At 36.5% G+C, this 25,838-nt stretch overlaps 1 protein-coding gene across 1 annotated transcript in view; it reads left to right on the forward strand.

Annotated features, from left to right (window-relative positions):
• The window catches only part of UCHL3 (ubiquitin C-terminal hydrolase L3), a 41,053-nt gene that overhangs the window by 12,120 nt on the left and 3,095 nt on the right, over nucleotides 1-25,838 (forward strand). The window contains exons 4-7 of the mRNA XM_058825218.1: nucleotides 884-1,040; nucleotides 1,380-1,465; nucleotides 2,536-2,583; nucleotides 24,722-24,797. Coding sequence (XP_058681201.1) covers nucleotides 884-1,040; nucleotides 1,380-1,465; nucleotides 2,536-2,583; nucleotides 24,722-24,797 — 367 coding nt within the window. The remainder of the gene's footprint in view (nucleotides 1-883; nucleotides 1,041-1,379; nucleotides 1,466-2,535; nucleotides 2,584-24,721; nucleotides 24,798-25,838) is intronic.

The following is a 25,838-nucleotide window of genomic DNA, read 5'->3' on the forward strand; positions in this document are numbered from 1 at the left end:
CTTTACTTTCATCATACTTGTATAAAAAAGCCCATCTACTTCAGAATTCTTTTTTTTTTATCTGCAAAAGTACCTAATAAAAGATGCAAAGGAAGAATCATTAACTGGAACATTTGTCGATTTATTTATTTCTTTTTCTGTTTGAAATTAAAATTTAACAAAAGCAAATAAACAAAAATCTCAAACAAATCCAGTAAAAAAGCCCCATAACAGAAACCTCCCGCAAAAGATCCAACAAATCACAGCCAGCGACAACAAAAAAAAAAGCATAAAACTGACACACTATTGCACAGTATAACAGGTTTTAGTCACATATGATCGTTATAAAACAAGTATTTTAGATTGTTCAGTCAAAGCAAATTCTCTTTTTGCTACAGAAAATAAAAGTTTACTTTATGAATATTGCTTCAGAAAGGCCTGTTTTGATGCCTTGGGTGTTATATAGATCTTATTTTAAATTCCTGGGAAAAATGAAATGTAACAGTGGAACATTTAAAGAATGCTTTATGATGATTAATCACCTGAAGTATTATGGCTTTCTTGATAGCACTTTGACACTTCTGTCCTTAAAAAGCCATTAAAGTTGCATTGAGGAGAGATGGTGACATGAGCTCAGATAAAGGAAATACTTTGAAAATTTTTGAAGTTGTTTTAGATTACACATATTCAAAATGATGTTTCAAGTGTGAAGGCATTGGGTTAAGAAACAGCATAGAGCAGTTCAGGTAAGTTTAATACACTTGTTGGACCACATGTGTTAAACATTTCAAATGGCAGTAGTAATTAGCTGTTGTGTTTTATAAATTGTTTTGTCTTGAATGATGAAGCTATTTGTACTATTTGTTGAATAACTGTAACTATTTGTGTCTAACTTTCCTTCTAGTATGAAACCTTCAGAACAGAGGAAGAAGAGAGGATAAAAGCTAAGGGACAAGATGTCAAATCATCAGTGTATTTCATGAAGCAGACCATTAACAATGCTTGTGGGACAATTGGGCTCATTCATGCTATTGCAAACAACAGAGATAAAATGAACTTTGGTAAGATTTTTTTTGTTTGGTTTTTGCTAGCTTCTCCCTTTTTTTCCTCAACTGTGGGAAGCCATGGAGGGAAGGATATGTTTTGTACTATTTTCTCTGAATATAACCATTCATAAAGGCTGAAAGAGTGCATTTTTACCTATAATTACAAAATTATTATTTTATACTAATTTAGGAGCTAAAGCACTTGAAACATTACAAAACATTATCAGCCTTCTGTGTCTTAAAAATACAGTGCAATTCTATCTTATCTTCAGATCTTTTGTTGGATTCTGTAAGCTGTGAATGAAGTTGGAATTAAAACATGACACTAATTATGTCTTTTTAAATTTTTTTAAGAAACTAATTCTTCACTGAAAAAGTTCCTAGAAGATTCATTATCTATGACTCCTGAAGAGAGGGCCAAATACCTAGAAACTTACGAAGTTAGTATCATGTGTTTTTACTTATATTTAAAATGGTGTAAGAATTACTTGCATGAGCAGGTGCTGTCCTTGGGGGTTGACTCAGTGAAGCAGCTAAACAAATTTGATTTTACAGTGAACTTGTGGTCAGACAGTTGCTACAAAGGAAACTCTGCTTTGGTATTTTAGAGTTTTCCTGCCTGCCCATAGCTCAGTCAGCAGAACGGATTTTGTCAATGTTCTCATCCACATTAATTCCCTGGCTTAGTTTAAAATTACTTTGAAATGCATGAGAAATGTGTGCATAATCTTTTCTTTTTATGGGTTCAGAATATAGTTTAATGGTCAATTTAAGCTGATCTGAGAGTATTGCTGAAAGGATAGTCCTTTTGCTGCCTCTTTTAATTTGTGCCTTCTGGTCATACCTCCATGCTCTTAGCAGTTGAGGCACACAAAGAGCTGATTTGGCTGAAATATGATCTCCTTCCCCTACCATGCTCAACCATGAGATGAGGTAGCTGATAATGTGATTAGCCACATCATTAGTATTGTTTGAAAGGATGTGGCTGAAACATCTGGCCAGTGGTGGATGGAGGACAGTGCTGTTGCTCCTGATGGTAATGAGGATCCTCTCTCAAAATGAAAATCTTGATGATTTTTAAGTCAAAGCACATTGTGAAGCCCTCAGGAACAGAAGTGTTTACATGTGGCTAAAGGAAGTAGTAACAAACAGAAACAGCAGAGATTTATGACATTTTCCATGGAAATGTTGGACACAAAATGACTGATGGGAGCTTCTATCTAAATTATTTTTTCTGCTCAAAATGATAGCTAAAAAAAGCATTTTCTGTGTGCAAAAGTCCCATTACAAACTGAGATATTTGACCTGAATTGACTGTTATGAAACTGAAGGAGTGGTCTTCTGAGATCCTTGGAAGTGGAGATTATCAATTTATTAATTTTCTTATTTATTATAAGCACTGAATAATGTAGTTACATCTATGTAATTGATAAAATGAAGTGCAAGAATGGTTCTTACAACACTGAAAGTCTCTCATTTAATGTCTGATTGAAGTATATTTTAATTTTAGGCTATTCGTGTCACTCATGAATCCAGTGCCCATGAAGGTCAGACTGAGGTATCCATTTTTTTAAAAAGTCTTTGTTTATATCTACTTTGAGTTGAATATAATTGATGTGAAAGCAATCACATGTTTCAGGTTTTCAGTGAAATTGAGATTATTGCTTGGTTTTCAGAATTGTGTCATTAGTCCAAAATTAAGTGACATTGCTGGGGGGGAACCAAACTTGAAGCCTATGGGCTTTTTGTTTGTTTGTGGGTTTTGGTGGTGGGAGTTGTTTGCATTAGGTTTTTTTAGCTCTTAAATAACATGAAAGATATTTCTAAGCTCCATTTCAGAGTAAAACGGACAGAAACTTGAGGTTTTCATGTTACACATTTGTAGTAAGACTGTAAGATTCATAGTAACCATACAAGTGTATCGAACATTTTATGAGAGTTTAGAAAATTATAATTCAGGAAAAGAATTAGTCCAATAGTTGGTTTGCAGCTGTGTGTGTGCCGTCTGTATACAATACAAATTCAGATAAATTCTCATGCCTACATACATTTATAAGCATTTATGCCCCAACAGATTGTGTGTGATATGGAAAAAACAGCCTAGTAGCTGACAAAAGAACCCTGATATAACCATAAACTTGAACATTCAACATTTTTCTGCTTCAGTCATACTAAGTCAGTTTTCCATCTTTCCGGTTCAGATTTCACTATCTGGTTGACAAAAAAAAAAAAAAAAAAAGATTATATTGTTGCTAGCATTGCTTTGTTTGACAAAAAGAGAAACACTTCTGTGTTTGGCTGTGGCTCCAGTGACTCATCCATTCTCTCTTTTTGAAGTGCAGTAGGTAACATTTTTTTTTTGTGCAGTGTCTTCTATACAATGTAGGAGAAAGCAAATCAATCCTTTCTGCTCCCCCTTGCCCTGTCTTGAAATGAAAATTATGAGAATTGGTTTAACTCTTTATGTTACAGATACTCAACTTCCTTTGTAGTGTTTTATTTAAAAAACCACACCACTCTCTCTTTTTATCTCGCTCTCTAAATTAGCCAAGGTTCTATATTTCAAGAAGAAGGATCAGAACAAATTTGTTGCTTTTTCCTTTTCTAAGTAAAAGACTCAAAAATATGGTCTGTTTTTTTTTTTTTTTCTTTTTTTCTCAAATGAGTTCATTTCTAGATATTCTTGGCCAGCTCAGAAAGAGTGATTATCCCAACAAATTGCTGAAGATTGAATCTTTTCCTGAGATCCTTGTGAAAGAGAAACTTGTGTAGTTGTTTTGATGTACTGTAAGGTTCATGTAGGGAACGATCTGTCTCTGCCTTCTTCTGGCAGATATTATGGAATGACTGAGAAAGAAAATACAAGGGCTGCTTGTTTTGAGTGTCTTCATGAAGATTCAGGAAGCACCTAAGTGATGATGGAATCTCCTAATAACGGACAGTTAGCTTCTTGAACTTCCACTAATTAATTTGTTTCCTGATCGAGATAACCACAATACAAAAGATTAATAATTGCATGGAAAGATGAAGACTTCTTTTCATAATAAAAAATTACAAGATTGTCTTAGCAACCATGCCTCAACACAGATATTGAATAGCTAGTTTCCTTGCCAATTGTTTATTATTCCATTTTTTATAACTCTATCTGTAAGTAATTCAATATGGGTATTCCTTAGACTAGTGAAATGACTTTTTCCTGTCTTTTTGTTTCCAAAGTTGAAATAGTACAAAGACTGAATATATTTTCCAGGATCATTTTTTCAGAATAGTTCTCATCCATCAGTCAAGGAGGGAAGAAACAAACAAGCTTTGTTACTGGAACATCAAATTGCCTGGAAATCCTGTCCTACCAGATGGTAGTTAAACAAGGCACCAAGGCCTCCCCATTCATTGGTACCTAAGGACTTGCTTTACTTTAAAGTAAAATTCTTTTTAAGTGAAACAACATATATATATATGAAACATGAATATGCTGAGAAGTGTAACTGAGAGATAAAGTGAGTTAATCTCTTCTTCCTTCCATGGGTACATTTTAAATGTCACTGTGTACTCTCCATGTAGGGGTTGAAGGGACTGATAAGCAGCATGATCCTGCAGCTGCTGAAGTTACCATATGTAGATCAAATGAGGTTGTTGCCTTGTCCTTTGGGGTAAGTTGAGGATTTCTAGCACCTTTTGGGAAAGAAAGAAGAGAATCCTATTCCTCCTGCATATCCATTACTTGTTAGGATTACTTTCCTGAGAATTTAAAGTTCCTATAAGAGCACTGGAAAGGAACCTATGACTGTGGTTTTTGACCTCCATGCACCTCCTCCGCTGTCCATATAGTCAAGGCATGTTCCATAGAGATCTTTCCTTGAGTAAAGTGGTTTATTTAGTTGCTTAGTGATAGTAAGTGCTGTATAGTTAATGCTTTGTGAACAAAAGCACTTTCTAGGTCTTTACAGATCTTTTCTAGGTCTCTTACAGATGTAAAGATTGAGAAAACATGCAGGCCTACTTTTTCTTAGGATGATTAACTTGGCTTGTGTTCTTCCTGAGAAAATCCTGCTGTATGGGTGGTTCTGTCCCTTAGATAGGTGTTGCATACTACTGTCCACTCACATTTTTAGAAAGTCTTGCTAAAACTTATCTGTGTTAGACAGGGTAACTTGCAGAAGTGGGATGGATAGCAGTCAATTCCATTGATTTGTTTAGGAAGGAAGGACATTTCCTTCCACCATAAAAAACACATCATCATATAATCAACATAAATTTTCTGGAATCATGAGCTGCAGAAGGTTTAAAAACAGCTCAGAGTACAGACAGGTTCTCTTCTGATAATTCTGTTTGGTAGGTTTGGGGTTTTTTTCTATGTTCTGATGTTTCAGATATTTGAGGATTCAATCTTTAATACTTCTAAGTAAAGTCTTTATTTGTTGATTGCCCTTGACAGTCTTGCTATGTCTTCACAGACTTTTTTATAATCTCTGTGATGACTTAGTTTTTACAATATGCTCATGCATTTTCTGCTTTTTTCTGTTTCATGTACATAAGTATTTCAAACCTCAAAATAAAGTAAGTCTAGCTAGAGGTAAAAATCAGAAGTAATAGCATAAAGTAGTGCTGTCTTCCTAATATTTCTGTATTTTGTCATCCTGTCTGGTGGTTAGGATTTGTTTCTGTTTTAGTATAATCTGTAATTAGATTTTTTTTCTCCTAAATTTTGTTTGTTTTAAAGAGCTCTTCTCAGGGGGAAAATACCCTCACACTAGGCAAGATATTACTTGTAATGGGCTTCTAGATTCCAGATGATGACTGCTAGAATTTACAGTGGTCAGTTTGCTTGTGGGATGTATCATTACTGTGGGATCTATTTGGCTGAACATGAGGATGAATTGATAAGCGGATTGAAGCTGAAAACTATAGAATGTTCTGCCTTGTTGGGTGCTTTAGCAGGCTTCCCAGGTTTGATAGCTGTGATTCATTTGCTTAGTTAAAAAAAACCAACCACTTTTCTTAAAAGTCAAAGAGATTTTTTTTCCTTCAAGGAGATTAATATTTCAAGAACTGTTAAGCAGTTTTCATTTTGATTATTCATTTCAAGTGTGCTAATTAAAAGGGTTGTAAATTTGCACTTAATCCTTCAGGCCAGGTTTTGGACCAGGTTCTGTTAATACTTCTGGGTTGTGTGGCTCCATGTCTCGCTTTATTGCTACAATAAATAGCTAATGCAGTCTTATGGGAACTTTTTATGGATACTTCTGTGTAAATAATGTAGGTCTGTTTAAAATTACTTTGGTAGCAAGCAGTAAGACTGGGAATGGTTCCACAGAAGAATTGTCTTGTTGGCTTCAAGAGTGGTTTGATTCTGGTTGTCTTTTCACGTACCATAATGAGGGCAATTAATGTAAGATTCCTGGAACAGTATTTCTGTTGAAGTTTATGATGATGAAGCTTACACCTTCTTAAATGACAGGTATTTCATATCCTAAGCTGCCAAAAAAAAAAAAAATCTAGGTCTTTACCTTAAAGCTTCATAGATCTGGTGTATTCTTTTCTGGGTGACAGCTCCTGAACTGCAACTATTGTTGAGAGTAGAAAGGGTCCTAGATATTCAAGATTCTCTTTATTCTTCCATGAGTCTTCTGCTGAGCATGCACTTCTATTTACAATATCTAGGATATCTTAAGATGTGGAAAATAGAACCTGTTTCTTTGCCCAACTGTACACACTTTTAAGCTGATCCTTATTTTATTGCTTTTGGCTGAGCCATCTTTGAGTTTTCCCTTTTGTTTTGCATTTGGGGTTTTTTTACCTTCTTGTTCTTCTGATGCCTCCTTGAGGAGCTCATAAGCTTTGAAACCCTACTGTCACACACCTTAACATTTTGGATACCCTTTTACAAAAACAAAACCACACTCTCCTTTGAGAAACCACAACCCTTCAAAAATATTAAAATGACAGATTGTGGATCTACATTAGCTGTCTAATCAGCAGTGATCAATTACAACTAAGTTATAGCAATATTTGAGGGAGGAAAAGTACCAGTTTATAGCAGTGATCAGGATGAGGTTCATCCTTACTTTCAAAACAATTGTAGTAACTATTTGCAAGTAACAGAGCAGAAAATCTATAGGGAACATTTTTTTGAAAACAGGAAAACGTTATTAAATGAGAGTGACTTCCAGGTCTAGAGTCTTTGCAGAGTAAATAAATTTTGAAATTTGAATTGGGGAAGAAACTTATTTTGTATCCTACCCCTCATTTCCATTAATATTATAAAGTTACTATATAGCTGCCTGGGAGAGGAGGAAATGCAAAGGCACACTTTGTGTAGAAATAAGCCAGTAGAAATTGTTTAACTCAATTAAACAATTACATGCTTCAGGGAAGTTTTTCCAGGTATAAAATAGTACCTGATTCTTGAAATAATTTACCTTTTTAATATGTGAATATAATAACATGAATAGAAGATACTTTTGTTCTGCTCTCATATTACTGGCATCGGTATCCAGTAATTTTGCAACTGTGCTTCATTACAGCTCAAGACTGCAGTAAGGAAAATGGCAAACTATGCCACAGAAATCTTTTAAAAATATTAATTGGCCTTTAGGCAAGGAATTAGATCCAGAGAATAATTTGTATTCAATTTCTACATTTCTCAAGGCTTTGACATGCTTAGCTCCTGTTCAGGTGCTATTTTGGTAATACTATCTGAAGTTTTAGCCAGCTGTGTGTATCTGTGGCCGTAAAAATCATGCTAGATTGGCAAGTTTCCTACAGTGTCTTCATGGGCTTCCCAAACAGCTTCCTCAAACAGCTGATCCTGTAGCCTTGTAGGAGCTAATGCTGGCACAGAGGGGTTACAGGCACACTCCTGGAAAGACAGGAGAAAGTTTAACAGACTAGACTTAGATCAGTTTTTGTGAACAGCAAATACTCCAATAATTGTGCTGTTAAGTGATTGGTAGGCTCTTGGTGTAACATAAGGTATCACTAGCTGCTGCCAATGGCTCTCCATATCACTTTTTGATGTAAAGTACAAGTGATGGAGTGAGCTTTTTGTTATGTCATGTGGTCCTTGTGGCATATGGAACCACTTTTGTGATGGAGGTCGAAGTTATTTTGGACCGGGGAGTTTCAGCAACGTTTATGCATTGCTGCTTAGCAGAATGTGATCTGTGGTCCTTGGGAAATTCACTTGTTTAGGTGTTATTACAGCATGGCTCAAAATGATGTTTCAATCAAGCAAATAAACACAAGTGATATGGCCACTTGAAATACCTATGCTGGATATTGGTTACAGAGTAGTAAGAACTGTGTTGGATATTGGCTGGAGAGTAATTAAGAGCTTTTGATTTTGTTCATGACCTAAATTCTTAGGAGAAAATTAAGAGCTCTGACATTCATGTATTTTCTTTCCTCTTCCTTTGAGGCTGATGAGAATGTCCAGCTAAACAAAGTTTACCTACAGTGTTTAAGATTAGTTGTTAAGAAGAGAAAGATAGAAGAAAACAGAACTGCAGAATAAAATATATCAACTATTAAGGGAGGGCACAGAAAACACTCCTTTGTTCTTAACTCCTCCTGTTTAAGTTATTTTAGTACACTTTGTACATCTATCTCCCATCTGACAGCTTTGGCTACTAGAACTGTATTCTAGTGAGATGAGGCTCAGACTTGAATGGACAGAGGTGCAGCATCTGAGCTGCTACTTCAAATGGAAACAACATTCTTGCACCTCATTAGACTCTTATCAAAAATATTGATTAAAAAATCAGCCTTTGAAAATCAAAACTGGTGTTTATACTGAGAGAGTCAAAAATCACAAAAAAGGTCATGTCTCAGATGTTCACGAAAAGCTGAAATACTGGCACACATCAATGTGTTTATTTAGATACTCTTTTGTTCACAAATTTGATCAGGAATATTTTTAACACAGATTGAAGTTGGCAGCCTCTAAAAACACTACCACAGCTTGATTTCTTCTTTAACTCAAAACATAACTGCAAACTGTAGTCTGTAAACTTGTTTCATGTGCCTGGAGAACTATAATCTTGCTTGGAATGCACGAAGTTAGACTTTGATCACAGTAACAGTCGTTAACATTGGCAAGAGCTAAGTAGAATCAATGCACTCTGTTCCCAACTGCTATAAAACTTGAACTTCCAAAGATCTCTGGTCCCCTGGGGCATTACAATTTATTGTTAGAGAAGAAACAGAAAGAGCTTCCCTTTTGCTCCTGCCAAGAGCATATGGTGGGATTTTTTTCTTAAATCACCCATATTCCTTGATGTTTCTTCTGAATAATCCATAGTCCTCTAAAGAAACATTTGCATCTTGAGAGAATATAAAATCAATGATGGAACTGTTTCATGCATTATTTTTAGCTTAGCATTAGAGAACAAGCATATAATCTCTCCTGTAAAGGTGGTGAAGTTCCTAAAAATTTTAGCTATGGCCTTTCTTTTTTCTTTTACAGTCTACAAAGTAAAAGTGTGAAAAAGAACTTACTGGAATCACGTGAAATGTTTTAGAAATTGTGCTTGGTTAGTCTGTGACTCATTGCATTGCCATGTTACCTAATGTGTTAGTGTTTGAGACATGCCTTAATCTGATTTCTGTACTGAGCAAATTGCTAAAAAGGTATTAATACAGTAGAATTGTTATTCTGCATCCTATGCTTAACTATAAAATCTGCATGAAGGAATTCTGATTCCTGGGATGAAACATAACTATAGAGGATATTCGCACCCATAAAGCCACCCACAGATTTAAATAACAAGTTTATAAGAAATAAATAACACAAGTGAAAAAATATTTCTACAGTTTTGCATCCAACATCTCTACCAATCAACTGCCATAAGTTTGTTTGTTTGTTTGTTTATTTTGTTTGGTTTTTTGCATCTCTCCAATCCATAATGCTTCCTGTGCTGTTCTTGCACTATCTGTAAGAGACAGCAAGCAGCAGGGTATAGCCAGGTGTGACAGGTGATGGCTGAGGTCACAGTCAGCCTCTTGCTCTTAGGCAGAAGAGAAAATTATTTGGCTCTCTCCTGTTTGGTTTTTTTTTCCTTTATCATACCACTAATTTGGAAGGAGAAAAGAAAAGAGTTTACAATTCTTAAGACTTGCAACATTTTACCAATATGGCTGAAGCGAGACAGTGGGCTAAAACCCCTCAGAGAATTGATGTTGCATCAACTGACTTTGCTCGAGGAAGCACTCCAAAAATACAGTATTTGGTGTGCAACAATGCTGTTCAATTTATTTCAGAAAAAAAATCTTGTGAAGGAAAAACTATTTGAAAAAAAATCTAGTCATTTAGCCTTTGCAGAGCTCCCTAACCTTTGAAATTTTCTTCTTTTTGTTGTGATTACACTTTTTTTTTGATCACAGAAGTCACCATTGTGATAATCTAGCTTGACTTTTGCCTAACATAGACCATAGAACTTTAAGTCTTCAGGGAGAGATAAATGACCACTAATTTTGGAAAGATTTTTTTGGGGGTGCTCTAATCTCACAATTTTTCTTGTCTTTACCCGTATGTCTAGCAAAGTAATACTCTTGGGATATTGTCCATTCTTAATCATGGGTTAAACTTACATGGAGAATACTGTAAATATTTTTTAGTGGCTGCAGAAGGACTAACTAAAATGACTGGCTCTGATGTTGATCTGCTGGCAGATGTAGCCCAGTTTGGTCTGTAATCTCAGTCTCAATAATATTGGTGTTGATAATTGTAATGTTGGAAAAGGAGTAGATCTGTGAGGACTGGAGTTTCTGAATCTTAACTTTCTAAGAATTTGCATGTTGGTCAGGTTTTTGTTGCATGTAAGGAATATCTAGTTTGGAACAAGCTTTTCTTGCAATCGAATTGCACGCATCTCTAGTTCATGTGAATTCTGTAATGTTGGAGATGAGCTCATGAAGCATCTTCTGCCTCTGTGGAATTCTTCCTTTGTCAGATCCCTCTCCTCTGTCTGGCTGCTTATCTTTTTATAAAAATATGAAGGAACTTAATGTCTCTCAAGGTTTCACCACCACCACCAACAAAGGCTTGAAATGCTGTTGAGAAAGTTAAAACCCTTGTGAAGGAAAGAGGAGGAAGAGGGTTTTTTCAGACAGTGTGATACATAGATTTAATATGCATGTTAAAAACCCCAGTAATGGTAATGACTAAGGAAGAAGAACACTTAGTTTTAACTGTAATACAGACCCTTTAAAATACTGTGTTTAATTCAATAATGAGCAATTATTTAAGAAAAACAAAGCTGCAAAAGGTGGTGGGGAAAAGTGATTGATAGATACTAAGTACACCCTCTCTGAGAATAATCTTAAAGCTGTAATAACCCTTATATTGCCCACTTGGCTGGAAAAGTTGTACATTTTATTGTTGCTTCAACCTTCTCCCACCTCTGCTCCAGGGATTACTCTATGGGAACTGTATAATGAGCAGCATGTTGGGACGAGTCCCTGCATGCTTATGGAACAATGCAACTGGGCAGATGCAGAACATGTGCCAGGGCCTCTGATCCCAGGCTTGTGCCTATGAAACAATGACCAGGACTGAAAGTAAGCTACCTCCTTCTGTTTCCCAAGTTGCCAGACATGTTGTTATGTAGTTAAAGTTCATTTTATCTCTGTCCTAGTGCAGCTGGCGTTTCTTTCTACACAGTGACACAACCTCAGAATGGAGAAAAAGAGAAAAGCCCCTGTCCCAGCACAGGTTGTGAGCTGATAGGCAGGGAAGCTTCCAAAGAGGAAGGTAGCATGGGCTTGAACATCTCGCTGCAAGGATGCTCTAGACCTGAGTTTCCAGATAGATGAATTTTTGTGGCCACTAGCAAGGTAATCAATAATATGTATTTCTGTTTAGAAATGGTCATGCAATACCAGGTACTGCTTTGTCCTGTCAGGTCCTCAGTGCATTACACATGGACTGAAATAATTTGCTGGATTGGGTTCCACAAACAAGATGAGCAAACAGGTCCCTGTTTCTAGAACCTGACAGGTTTGGTGTGAACCAAGCCACGAGCTCTTCAGCACTATCAAACTTAGGCACTTTTAGGTATGTGCAGAAGCACAGCTCTTGGTGCCTGACAAACTTTGCATGTGATTCCTTTTAGATCTTAGATTTTAGTAACAGCTAGGAGTGAATTTTGGATTGGGGCAGATGGTAATTGCCTGAACATTTTCTGGACCTACTCCATGAAGCTTTTAACTTCTTTATAATGTATTTTTTTGCATTTCAGACAATAAACTTTATGTGCTTACTGGTTTATATGACAATAACATTGAATTCTCTTTCAGGGCTTTTGTTTTACCACTTCAGATGTTTGACCTATTATAATTTTCAGCACAGGAATATGCTTCTGTGATCTTTTCTTCTTGTGAAGTCAGACTAGTTCTTGCTTTTCTGCAGTTTCTAGCTGTTAATAAATTTTGTTTGAATAGGGTGTTTCAAGTTAGGATTTGTCTTCCATATTTTAAATTAAATGTGAAATGTATGAATTACCATTCTTTTTTTTTGAGATGTATATTTAACATTAATTTCATAGTAATATTAGCATGTAATTCTAATTTAATTTTAATATTCATTTTAAATCAACCTCAGTTCACATAGCTTAATTTGTGCTTATTATTAAAACCATGCATAGAATTTTCTGGTTATTACAGCCTTGTTAATTAGTTTGTTAATCCAGTATTAAGTTTGCTTTTCCAGAATTCCTACATATTGTCTGCTGAAATTCTACTCTTACAGATGCAAAAGTATATTTTAAATAGAGGAAAAGTTTCTCGTTCTCTTAGTTTATCTCACTAGGGGACCCACTAGTACAGGAAATAAAGGATAAAAAGATTCAATGAATGGAAGTAAAAATCAGGACAAATACTAACTAGATATACTAAAGTGTTCGTTTCCCCAAATAGTATTCTATGGTGTAAATTCAGTTTTGAAAAGCTAAAGTATTTCTTGGTCTCATTACATTCAGGCAAGGGGTTTTTTTTTATATTTTCTCATTATTTTAGCAATATTGGCCAGAAAACAAAGAAGTACAATGTAGAAGAATGGTAGAAGTATAGACTTGTGGTAAAAATGGTAGCAAAATTAAAAGAAGGCTCTCTAAAGAAAATATTTCAATATTGTGGCTATCCCTCTACTGTTGAACAATTCTTAAATTTGGTATTGCTCAAAATCTTACTAACAATTTCACAGTAATTACACAGGGGTCCTTAAAAAGTAGGATTTTTTTTCAGAGCAAAAGTATACAGTTTAACAGCTTCCAGTCAATTTTTAACTATTTCTCACTAAAAAGATACTACAATTCAGATTCTTGGAAGACTTATCAATCCTGTCTGTTATGATGGCAGCACCTTACGAAATTGTAAAACATAAAAGTGTCTCTTGCCTTTTATCATAAACTGTCTGGTCAGCAAAGCTCTTAAACTTCTGCCTGACAGCAGGTTCTAATCTCACAGGTTCCTCCCTGCATTGGAAGGTCCGTGGACTATGAGGAATTCTAGAAGCAGTCTTTTATCAATCATCTTTTAAAATTTCCTTAAGCAAGCTGATAACAGATCATTTCTAAAGCCATCTGATACATTATCTAAATGTAAAAAGTCTCATTTTAGATCAGTTCTTCAAGTGAAGCATATGAAAAAACCCCAGTCAGTAGTACAGGTAAACTGTAATAGCAATTAAGCTATTGTAAGACATTGCTGAATTCCTTTTTATTCATGTAGTTCCATTTTTGGATTGGAGGTTTTCTAGTTTTCTCCTCTTTTATTAGGAGCTGATGAGATGTAGGTGGATCAGAATGCTTGAAATTAAAGGAAAAAACCAAACTGTGACAACCCTGTGGAAAATTGTGTTCTCTGGACAGTTTATGAGATTTGGTAAAGTTCCATGTCTTTGAGCTTTACAGTTTCTACTGTACTTGATGCTTGCTCTTCATGAAAAATCCTTAACCCTATCTTCCTTCTTTAAGGTCAGCAATATGGGAGCAGAAAGAACCAATTCATTGTCCCTCTCTTGATAGGAAAAAAAAAAAGAGAACTAACATTAGTTGCTTCAAAAATAATAAATAATGCAAAGAAAGTAAATAGTTTTAACTGGCATTACAGTGACTTATTTTGACTAATAAGAGTGAAAATTATTTATTTTTTCAGAGAAGCTATCTAATGCTTGGGTTTTCACAGCCCGTACTGCAGTCATTCCATTGAATGCACCATTTGGGACATACCTTAAGGAATTGCAGTTTCTGTTCTGCCTGCCCTAACTTTGCAGGTCTCAGGGCAGATAAGTGGGGTGTCAGTGATGAGTTAGTGTGTTAGCTTGTGGGTCTCTGCAGAGGCTGGTTCTAAGACCTGTACTATCAAGTAGTCTGTCAGTGACATGGAAGACAATAGCAGGGTGACCAGGTTGCAACTCCTGAGGAGACAGACTATGCAAGGGCTTGTCCTGACAGGACTAAGGGCAATGGCTTCAAACTTAAAGACAATGGGCTTAGATTGGACATTAGGAAGAAATTCCTTACTGTGAAGGTGGTGAGGCAATGGAAAAGGTTGCCCAGAGAAGTTGTGGATGACTCATGCCTGGCAGTGTCCAAGACCGATTTGGGTGGGGCTCTGAGCCACCTGGTGTAATGGAAGGTGTCCCTGCCCACGTGGGAGTTGTAACTAGATGATCTTTAAGGTGGGCCCTTCTAATCCAAACCATTATTCTGTTATCCAAACTATGATTCTGTTACTAAAATACACCTCAAAGCTTACAGGCAGTGGAAAAAGATCAGCAGATATTAAAGCACAAGACATCAACACAGGACAATCTGGATCGCCCTTTAGATTAGCTTCAAACAAAGGAGTGTTTTTCTGAGGCCAAATAAAAGCTGTGTAATTAGCACAAAAGATTAACTTCATTTCTTGACAGAAGGCAAGGGGTTCTCTGAGAGGCTCTAGATAACACTGGGGATTTTTATATATTCCAGGATAATAGTGGATGAAATGTTGAAGATGAGCTCCTGGTTTGGCATCATGGCCAGATGAATGATGTAATCTATTGTTCATGTTATGTCATCATTGAACAGGACTAAGAAGTTTGCATTTTCATTTATTATGAATTTTAGTAAACTGTATGAATATGCTGCTTATTGTCTCTATGTAGCTATAGACAGGATTGATTGAATTTTTTATTTGTTCTGATTTTTTTCAGTAGTTAAAAAATTGTTAAGCTTGAATGTTTGATTTTGTTTTATGAGTATGCTCTGATCCATGCAAAACTTGAACTTGTTTGGTCCTGTGGCCTGTGTGGGACAGAAGATCAAAACTAAATCATCACAATGGTCCTTTCTGGTCTTAATATATTTACTATAACTTTGTCAGTTGGAGCTGAGAGTCATTTTTAATACTTCTATGGTCTTTCTTCTAATAGTAACAATTTGAATGGTTTAACATAGTCCCACTGCTTCCACGGATACTAAAGGGATCCTGAGTGTTAATGGCAGTACTGCCACTGGCCTGCTATTTTAGAAGAATAGGTGAAAAACTTAGGAAGTTGCATACCTCACCACGGTAAGCTTCCCTTTTCCTTTGCTTTCCTTTTATGTTAGACATGAAACAGTAAAGAAAGACTCTGGGTTCTGTTGCCATAGTTACTTGATTCATCTTAAATCCCAGAGCAGCACAGTCTAGCTATCCCAAATTGCCAAAGAGCTATTGCTCACAGCCCTTGTAGCTGTAGACAAAACTGATTCATTCTCTTTCTGAATGATTTCTTCTATTAAATGATGCTTAAATCCCCTCCCTCCTCACTTTCCAACACTGTCTCTTGAATGAGTCAGTTATTTTGTGTTCATGTTGTCAAGTTCCCTGGGTGTGAATAACCTCTAGTTTATCTGTCTGTAAACTTCAGATTTGAACAATGTCTTTGCTTATTTGCGGTGTTCTTTCATCTTTTCATTCAAATTCAACACATTCTTGATTATTATCTGTGTGATTTGAGCAGTTGAAGGACAGTATACTCAATAGTGGACATTTCTGCAGTTGCTGTTTGCTGCAGTTGCAGGGATGCTATTTCAGGTTTCAGTGGGCTAAGTATGTTCTTTTTTAATGTTTATGTAGTCGTCATCGTCCTCGCTGTCTTCACCACCATGCTCATCGCAGCCTCAGGTTAGCCACAGCAGAACGAAGGCCTCACCATTGTGTCACTCAGCATCCCTCTCCTGGGCCAAACGTAATCATGTAGGTCCTGCAAAGGCTCCCAGTCCGTCAGTCCGTCTGCGCCGGTGGCGGCCCTTGATACGCCTTCCATCTGTCGGGCTTCATTCTGTTGTAAGTGTAGTCCATCTTCAGTCTTTTCTTACTCTGACACACTGGCCTTCCGCCACGTAGCTTCAGTCTTGAAGGCATCATGTTTTGTTGGGGTCTTTTCTCAACCATTCCTAAGATTTCTTTCTTCCTGGTTTGTTTTTTTCCCTTTCCACCATGTCAGACAGCAAAAGTACATCATTCCACGCTTTGCTGTCCAGGTATTTTTGATTCCATACATATGCTAAATCATTTTCAAAGCATAAAAGAAGTTTACCTTTCATTAACTGGCACTTTTTTTTGCCATAGGCTCCACATCCAGCCTCTTCTTTTCACCTCATCTTCATGATCTTTCATTTGGATCTGCTAAATCAAGGGGCTTCTAATTTTTTGCCACGTGGTATTATTTCTTCTGTGTTTGAGACCTGGTTTTAAGTTCTCATATCCTAAACCTAGTCTCCTTTTCTTTGCTTAACTCTTGGTTAATGGTCCCTGGGTATTTCAATAATGATAAAATATTTCCTTTAATCCCAAGGGGCTGGTTACTTTCTCACTTGACGTCTTGTTTCTTCATATAGTTTGTACTCAGACATTGCAGTTGAAAGGGAAGATGTTCCAATAAGAAAAGCTTGTCATCAAATGAAAACTTTATTCCTCCTTCACTCACCGATCACAAATGTATCTTGAAAAATAAAATTATATGTACAGAGTAGCCAATGTTTCTAAATGGCCTAATGGCCACCAGCAGAAACATCAAACTGAAGGAGTCTTTTAGTGCTATTTCATCCTGCATTTAAGGAGTGATCACACTTCTATTCATGTAATGCATACATGAATAGAAAAATAAATCTTGATGTATAGAAGTTAATGCTCTTAAATGCAGAATTGGGACATTGATTTTGTTTTTATCATTCTTTGATACTGATCACATTTCACCTGTGTTCCTGGAAATTCTTCTTTGAGATAGGTGGGTTTTTTACAGAGGTGAAATAACTACTCTAGCTGTGGTCCAAATAATTTTCTTTTTCATTCAGATGTGCCTTTGCACATGTGGAAACCCTTAATGTTTTACTGATATTAAAAATTAGTGTCAAATGCTTCCACTTCTTTATCGCTTTTTTATTTTCATCCTGATAAATATCTCAAGATGAGGCCTTTTCCCAGACTCTTTTCTCTTCATGCAAATAGTAATTGCTTTTATTAAGTATCTAGCTCTCATGTAATATTCAGAACTATGGACCATTCTTGATGTTATCATTTGGAGCTAGTTAAATATTTTGGGATCTGAGGAGTTGTGAAGTTAAGTACTGACTTAAATTCTTCCCAACTCATGCTCCTTACCCTCATTTGTTTTGCTGACATTAACAACATCTGACATTTTACCTGGGGATTTTATTGTTTAGCAAACCTTGAAAAATTCTATGTCATGTTTCTGTAATTTGAAACTGGGATCATGTTTGAATTTGACTTATCTGTGCTTGTTGTTAAGAAAACTTCTTGAAGGAGACTTGAGCTTGAGTGTGCCTGCTTAGAACAAAATCATTAATTGAACATGAGTTTACTTCAGCAGTAAATAAGTGATGACTTATCTAAGACATTACAGCATAATCTGTTGTCATTATAGCAGAAAACCAAGCTGAGAGTTTTGTTAACTTCAGAAAATGTCTAAAAACGAGTCCTCATCCACTAGTAGCAAACATTTCCTTTAAAAATGTTCAGAAAATTAGTTTAGCTTTCAGTACAACTCTATTTAGCAAAGCAGAAGCTTGCTTCTGAGAGGTTTTAAAATATTATACCTTAATTCCCCCGATGTCCTGTCTTCATCCAACAGATTAAAATTTCAAGGCCTATACATAAAGATTCATCAGTGAATACTGATAAATACTATATAGTCTGGTATGTATTGGTGACTAAATGTTGTTCTCATCTTTGCACATTCGTATAACATGCCTTACAAGAAAATTAAGACCACCTTTTTGTAAATTAGTTTATTATGGAAGAAACCAGGCAACATTTTTGGCATTAAAGCTGTCTCCGTTGGCTTTGTAAAATTTGAATGACAAGGTGGTATTTAATGTCCTGTCAACAAGTAGTATTAGTACAGCTCTGATATTCTCCTAGCTGTACAAAGAGGCTGAACTGCTCAGCATTGCATGAGACCAGCATTGTATGAGAAATGTATGAGCACTTCAGTATTGTTTTTATTAAGAAATCTATGCTCTTGAATTTAAAGGGGTGGGAACATCCTGTATATTGTGTTTAAAATGTAGTTGAACTTTCTTGTAGTTCTGAGTACATTTCTACCACTAAAACATTGACAAACAGAAAAAATATTGTTTCAAAATCTAGAGCAAAAGTTGTGATGCTGAGAGGCTTTTTCTAGGCTCCTTAAATAAAAGCAGTTTTCCTAGCTGAAAACTTTCCTTGACTTCAATGGTGGTTGACCTTGGCTGAACACCAGATGCCCATCAGGCAGCTCTGTCACTCCCCTCCTTTGCAGGCCAGGTTGGGGAGAAAATAAGAGAAAAAAACTTGTATGGCAAGATAAAGGCAGTTTAGTAAAGCAAAAGCTTCACATGAAAGCAGGGGAAAACAAAAGATTTATTCTGTACTTTCCATCAGCAGGGGATGTCCAGACACTTCCTGGGAAGCCAGTCTTGAGTGTGTGTAGTGGTTGGCCAGGAAGACAATTGTCACAATTACTAATGTTATTAGTTCCTTTTCCCTTTTTCCTCCTCCTTTCTCTTAGCTTTCATATCTGAGCAGACCTCATATGATACAGAAAAATCCCTTTGGCCAGTGTGGGTCGCCTGTCCTGGCTGTGTCCCTCACAGGGCTTTGCCCGCCCCTCTCCTGCTGCCGAGGGTGAGATGTGAGACAGGGCAGGGATGCAGGGCCAGCGCTGCTCAGCAGTGGCCACAGCACTGGGGTGTCACAGCCCCTTTCCAGCTACCAGTGCCAAGCTCAGCAGTGGGAGGGCTGCTCTGGGGAAGCGAGGCCCATCTCTGCCAGACCCAATACATCCTTTTAGAGCAGGTCTCTAGATGAGTTAAGGACATATATTAGGAGGGGGGGGGGGGGGGAATTGAAAATACTGTCCTGAAGCGTTCTGTACAAATCTGATAAATTGCAGTAGATGTGGCAAATTTTTAAGATAAGCTAACAGCATGCTTGTTTAGTAATGTTGACTTTCCCTCCATCCTCATCACTTTGTCTTCCAGATCATCTATTCTTTCAGTGTTTCTGTTTGCCTTAGGGTTGCTGCCTTTTATATGACAAACTCACTGCAGTATATTGAGCATGAATAGAGATGTCACTGTTTTGTGAGAAAAAGCCAGAAACAGTCTTGAAAACTTGTGACCATCATTCCAGTGGTCTTTGTTTTAGTTGCAATACTTTAACTGAGACCCAAATGCCTTTCACAGTCCTACACAGTGTATTTGCCCAAGCACATCCCATGCTGCAAAACAGAAGTTACAGATGTCTGATCTATTCAACAGCAATTGCATCACTTTTTCCATTTTACTTCAGAATTTATTGAATATAAACCATACCTAGTAGTCTTCTTTTTTGGATCTGTTTTCCTTTGGCTTCTTGTAATATCTGGTGTAGATAAACCTCTAAGGTTTTTTTCTTCTCTTAAAACTGTAGATGCTTTTGTCATGATCTTTCAATTGGATGTATCTGTATTTTTTTATTCTCGAAGGTTCTGCAAAATTCTCTTCCCTATCAGTCTTCAGTACTCTTCCATAACTTAACAGACTCCTGATGCCAGTTTCTTGACTTAACACCAAGTGACTTTTTCCTTTCCCAGTCACTACCTGTATTGCAAAGTATTCTACTAAACTGGTTCGTGGGGCTTCTTGCTTTGCTTCTCCTTTCAAAAGCAAGCGTAAGGGAATAATAAAAATACAAGATACAGTTGGAAGAAATTGCCTGAAAACTGTCATGTAACACTGCATCTGTTCTTATAATGTGGTCTTTCATAAATACATTTTAAGCTGTGGTAAGGCTTGTTCAGTGGATCCATGAGAGCAAGACCATTTTTTTCCTCAGTTGTAAGTTTGTCACAGAAATGAAGTTCTTAGGAAAAGAAACCAGTTGCACATAAACTTGACAAACAGTTATGTCTTGACTGAGCAACATTTGAAGATCAAAAGATTTAAAATGCATGAAAGTTGAACACCAACTTTTAGATTGGGATGATGGTCTAAGTGCAAGAGAAACTGTGCAGGTGATGAAATATACTTTATTAGACAGGCTGACACGATTGGGCAAACAGTGATGTGGCATTGTACCATTGAGTTTCTGAAGGTTAGTGCAACAACTGGAAAGACTGGTTTAGTTCATGAGGAGAGGGCAGCATGCACTGGTGAAAGGTAAAACTAAAGGAATTTCTTAGTACAAGAAGGCATAGGAAGGGTTATCATTTATATTGTGAAAACTTTGGGAAATGCAGTTTTAATTATAGATTTGATTCCTGCTAGAGGAAGAAATGTAGAGGTTCTGTTTCAACTAATGGGTATTGACCTGAGACAAGTCAATTCAAATTGATTTCTCACAAAGGTCAGCACTTGTTTATTATTCTATTTGAATGTCCAGGTTAACAGAGACGGCAGTCAAATCCTCTGAAAAACAGGGACTCTGATATCGAAGTACTTTTAATGTGATATCCAGAATTAGAGGGCAGACAACCTTGGCAGTCTCTTTTGTGTGTGCAACTGAGTATTCATGAAAATATTCTGTGTTATTGTCATTGAATGTTACCTTAATTCCTTGGAAAAAAGTTACATTTGAGATGATGTTCTCAGAACCATCACTTTGAGCACTGAACTTATATTTTTCTTCTTTAAATCAGTTTTGAGTCTTCTGGTTTTTATTTTTTAGCATGTTTTTAGTTTGGAGAAGTAAATTGGAAAAATTATTTCTACTGACCCAAATTACCAAAACTTACTTCTTATACTATGATTGCAACCATAACAGAAGTTTTGTGAGCTACTCAAGGTGCTGGTATTCTTCCTCTTTATGTCTTTCCTGCATAGGAGAGAAGTATACATTTCCAGTACTCACCATGACAGCTCTTCAGAAGACTTGAAAAATGAGTCTTGAATCCCATAGGTCAGTTCCAAATCCTAATTAGACAATCGCATAATTTATACTCCCACATCTTTCTCCGTGTGGTTCATACACACATGTGGTCCTTCAAATGTGCTTTTTTCCTTTTGCACACTGACTGGGCTTTTAAGTGAAAAAAATTAGAGGAACAGATAATCTGAACATTTGATTGATGTCTGTGCTACTGTAGTCTTTGACAAGAAGAGCAGTCAGGAGAAAATCCTCTGTAACTGTTCTAAGCAATACTTCGTGATTAATGTGCAGGAAGACTTCTTAAAGCTATGCTCCTTGTTCTTTTAAACATTCACATAGACGCTTTATTAGAAACTTGAAAACTTGGCCAAAGGTGTAGCTTTTTGAGGAGACCACAAAAGACATCTCCCTGGAGCTGACATGCCCACTTTTTTCCATTCCTTTGAAATTTAAAGTCTTCTGGTTCAAGTGTTAGAATTTCTAGGGCTTCCCAGTGAAGTGGAAATTGGCCTGAGTAGGCTTTTCATGTGGTGTCTGTGTGTGTTTGAGTGTGCTTGCACACATATGGATGTGTTGGGGGCTTTTTCCCTAAGGAGGGGAGGAGTGGAGGGATTTTGAATCAGATTCATCACATTGGGAAAGATTAATCCAGTTACTTGTTTGCTTAAGTTATGAGCAGCAGATTTTTATGATACAAAGTTTTAGGTCATTGTGACTATTTAGATCTTATTGTTTTGTTGTGCTTATGATTATGCAAATTTTTTCTGTCAAAAATTATTGAAATCCTATTTTTTCAAGACATATAAAAATCAACTTTACTGCTATCTAGATTAGATGGAAAGAAATCTTAATGGAAGGAGACTGCATACACTAGAACATATGGTAGAAAACTTAATAATGGCATGGCACTTTCATTCTCTCTGGGATTGGGGAATCAAAAATGTAAAAACACAGCATTTCTCACGGTTTATGGCAATAGCACACTGAAAGCATGTTATTTAGATTAGTCTTGTACAAAAACTCAGCAGGATTCTATAGCAGTCTGTCTCTAAGTAAACTTTATGAAAAGTCAATCATGCTTTTTTTGATGGCTTACTTATTCATCTTCTTTCTATATATAGCCTCAGCATTCCAAGCATGCCAATGGTGTCTCTCTAGAGAAAGGGTGTTTATTAGAATTTGACAAAGAACTTAACACCCAAAATGGTCAAAAGGGCAACTATATGTTGTTTCTAAATGTAGTAAAAATCAATTCCTGAACATCTCAAAGTCCTCAGAAATAGTGATGTACTCTCCTGCTTCATGTCACCTTGAGCCCAGGTAGAGTATGTTTAGATGTAGGCTTTAAATTGTTAAGCCACCTCCTTCCTAAAGTGACACTAACTGGCAGTGGTCTTCTTCCTAACCATGACATTTCTTAAACCCAGATTTCTTAGTTGATATGTTTAATTGATAAGTGAACAGCTGTGAAGTGGTATGTCTATGAAGGGAATTAGGTGACAGTGTGGGATTTTACAAACCTTGCCTGCCTGCACACTTTTGTAGCACTACAGTTTAGATGTCTGTAAAAAGTTGGGTGGTCAATAGCAATAACAACAATTGGACATTACCTGCTGTCTTGTGTGGTTTTATGGAAACTTCTGGTTTCCATAGTTTGCAACTGGAGTAGTCAAGTTCTTGGGGCTGTTTGGTTTTGCTGAGTCCTGGCTCTGTTTGGCTTTCTGTGGAACAAAATTATCAAAGGCCATTTCACTCAGACAGCTTGAATTTCTGGTGGAAAGATCCTCTTGCCCCTTTGATATCAGATGCCTCATCTTCAGTGGCCAGAATGCATTTTCTCCATTCTAGGCTCTCTGAAACAGTGATGAAATAGGATGTTTGTGCCTTTCACACTTCTGACTGGTCATGGAGATAAATCTTAAATGAGAGTGAAGGGAAGTTGTGTGGTATTCTGTTTTCTTTTTCTTTTTTTCCCATTTTTGAGCTTGCTGCACAGAATTTCTGTAAGCTGTTAGCATTTCCTCCACAGCACTGCATTCGTTGGCCTTCTTAATGTATTTGAAGGACTTGTGGTGACTTCTTGTCCTTCACTCTGTTGTTCTGGTTGTTTGCCAAATTTCTTCAATTTATATCATCTTTTAAAGTCTTTTTTCATGGCCATTAAAAAGGAAATTTTGAGCCCAGTCTTTAGAAGATGATACAACTTTGAGGTTCTACAGCTTATTTTACACTCTAATCTGTTTTTAGCAAGTTTTTACATTTTTGGAGTCTTTTAGAAAATTCATGTAAGCCTAGCAGTAATTAAAGATGAAAGAAAATTCATGAAATACATTTTCACACAAGTCAGGTTTTTGATAATTAAGAAAACCTGAAGTCCTTTTTCCCATTTGATCAAAACAATATCATCTTAAATTGTGTTCAGATGCAGACTGGACAGACTGATAAGGAATTAACACCATCAGTTGCTATTAAACACAACAGTGGTGATAGAGGTTTTGGCTCAGAAGTGATGAATGATCTTCTGGCTTACAGGTTCCAACACCACTGCTCAGCAGGTGCTGGGAACGTGTGTTGGTGGAGCACCATGCTCTGGATGCCCACAAACTTCTGCAAAAGCTTTTGCTGCTTGCTGTAGTTGCCAGCACAGTACTGGGCTAGGTGGATCTTTACTCACTGTAACCATTTTTTATGTTGTGTAACTTGGTGCTGTCACTGCATTTCAGTCCTTACTGGGTATAATGAGTATGATGCCACTTGCAAAATTCAGTCTGGGCACCTCTGGCTATTATCTTTCCTCCCCACCTAAGATGTGTTTGTTTTGACTGCCTGTGAAGAGGAAACTGGTTAACTGGGGTTGGCTTATGAGGAAAAAATTATTTTGACCAGTGAATATTTTCAGTTCTGAAATATTACCATTTCAGAGTCGAGTCTTGCATCACTTTCTTATGGGAGATAGATTAGTGAAGGATTAATTATTTATATGAAAGTCTATTTTTGATGTTTATGTATTTGAGCTGATTTTACTTCTAATTCAGTAATGAAAAATAGAGTTTTTATGTAGAGCTATAATCAGAAGTATTTCCAGATACTTTAATGCATGGATTCTTACTGATACATGCATTGCAGACAGTTCCTTTGTATTCCAAAATGTCCCTCACTTGACTTCTGCCATTCTGTATAGATCCAGAATTACAATTGCTTCCCAATTGTAATCTCTTTTGTCCAGGTATATTTTATATTATGATGATACATGCTCATTAATCATATAGCAATAAGAGTTCAATAAACACAATTTCTTTCTGTCTTGTTTTGTCTTGCAGGCACCAAGTATAGATGAAAAAGTAGATCTTCACTTTATTGCATTAGTTAATGTAGGTGGTCATCTCTATGAATTGGGTAAGAACACTTTTTATCCACTCTCCATTTTTTAGAAACAAATTCAAGTAGTGATGCTGTTAACTGTCAAAGTTTCAGAGAGATTTCTTGATGTTATGTTGGGCTTAGATTCTTTTCAGCTGCATCTTAGGGTCTGGGGATTTCTTTCAAACAACTGCAGCCTTCTTCTTAGTTTTTTGGGATTTTTTTGGAGGCGGGGGAGTTTGTTTGTTTATTAGGATTTTTGGTTTGTTTTTTGGGTCTTATTGTTTTCCTTCCCTTAACTCCATCCTATTAAGGTAAAATGGTACAGAATACTAGACTGCATCCAAACTTCTACGGGCATTTATAAGGACAGGAAGCAAGAAAAATGGATAAACACTCAAAATTTCACAGGACATTTGTTATGTTTATGTTCCCAAGCTGCTTGTGGAAGTATTAAGTTAACTGTGTGCCACTTCAGAAATGTTAGCTGTATTATTAAGCAGCTGTGTTTAATAAGCACAGCATAAGTGATAATGTTTAAACTCAAATTATGTAGTCAGGTTACTAAGAGATATTAACACTCTGCAACTTGTTTGTAATAGTCTTGTATTTTTTCCTTTACTTTTTGTGGTCAGTAGACAGTTAACTGTGCAACAGTAGTCCTTATTTATTTTTGAAATACAGCTGTTTTTTCCTGTTCAGATTGTGTAGCACTTAGTTTTGCTCAGATATTCTCTAATGACTCCAGTCTTAAATATGTTGCTGGGCAACTAGGTTTTCCAGCAGGCTCTTCAGAAACCCAGCAAACAAGTCAGCATGTAAAAACTGCAAGTCACTGATCTTTCCTAACATAATTTTTGCAGTATTTTATGGTGATAAGACTTTAATCTTTTGAAAATCAGCATGTAATTAAGCAATGCCCTTAACAGGTGATAAGTAATCACAGCATGGGGCATAAGCAATATATAAGAAGTGCTTATGGTAATATTAAGTTGATCTAAGGGGTATTAGCAGGGATAAGTCATAACCAATAGGCACACATTTTTGTATTTTATGATGCTGTCTATTTGTCAGTGG

Source organism: Ammospiza caudacuta, chromosome 2 (genome assembly GCF_027887145.1).
Source record: "Ammospiza caudacuta isolate bAmmCau1 chromosome 2, bAmmCau1.pri, whole genome shotgun sequence".
In the NCBI taxonomy this organism is placed as follows: domain Eukaryota; kingdom Metazoa; phylum Chordata; class Aves; order Passeriformes; family Passerellidae; genus Ammospiza; species Ammospiza caudacuta.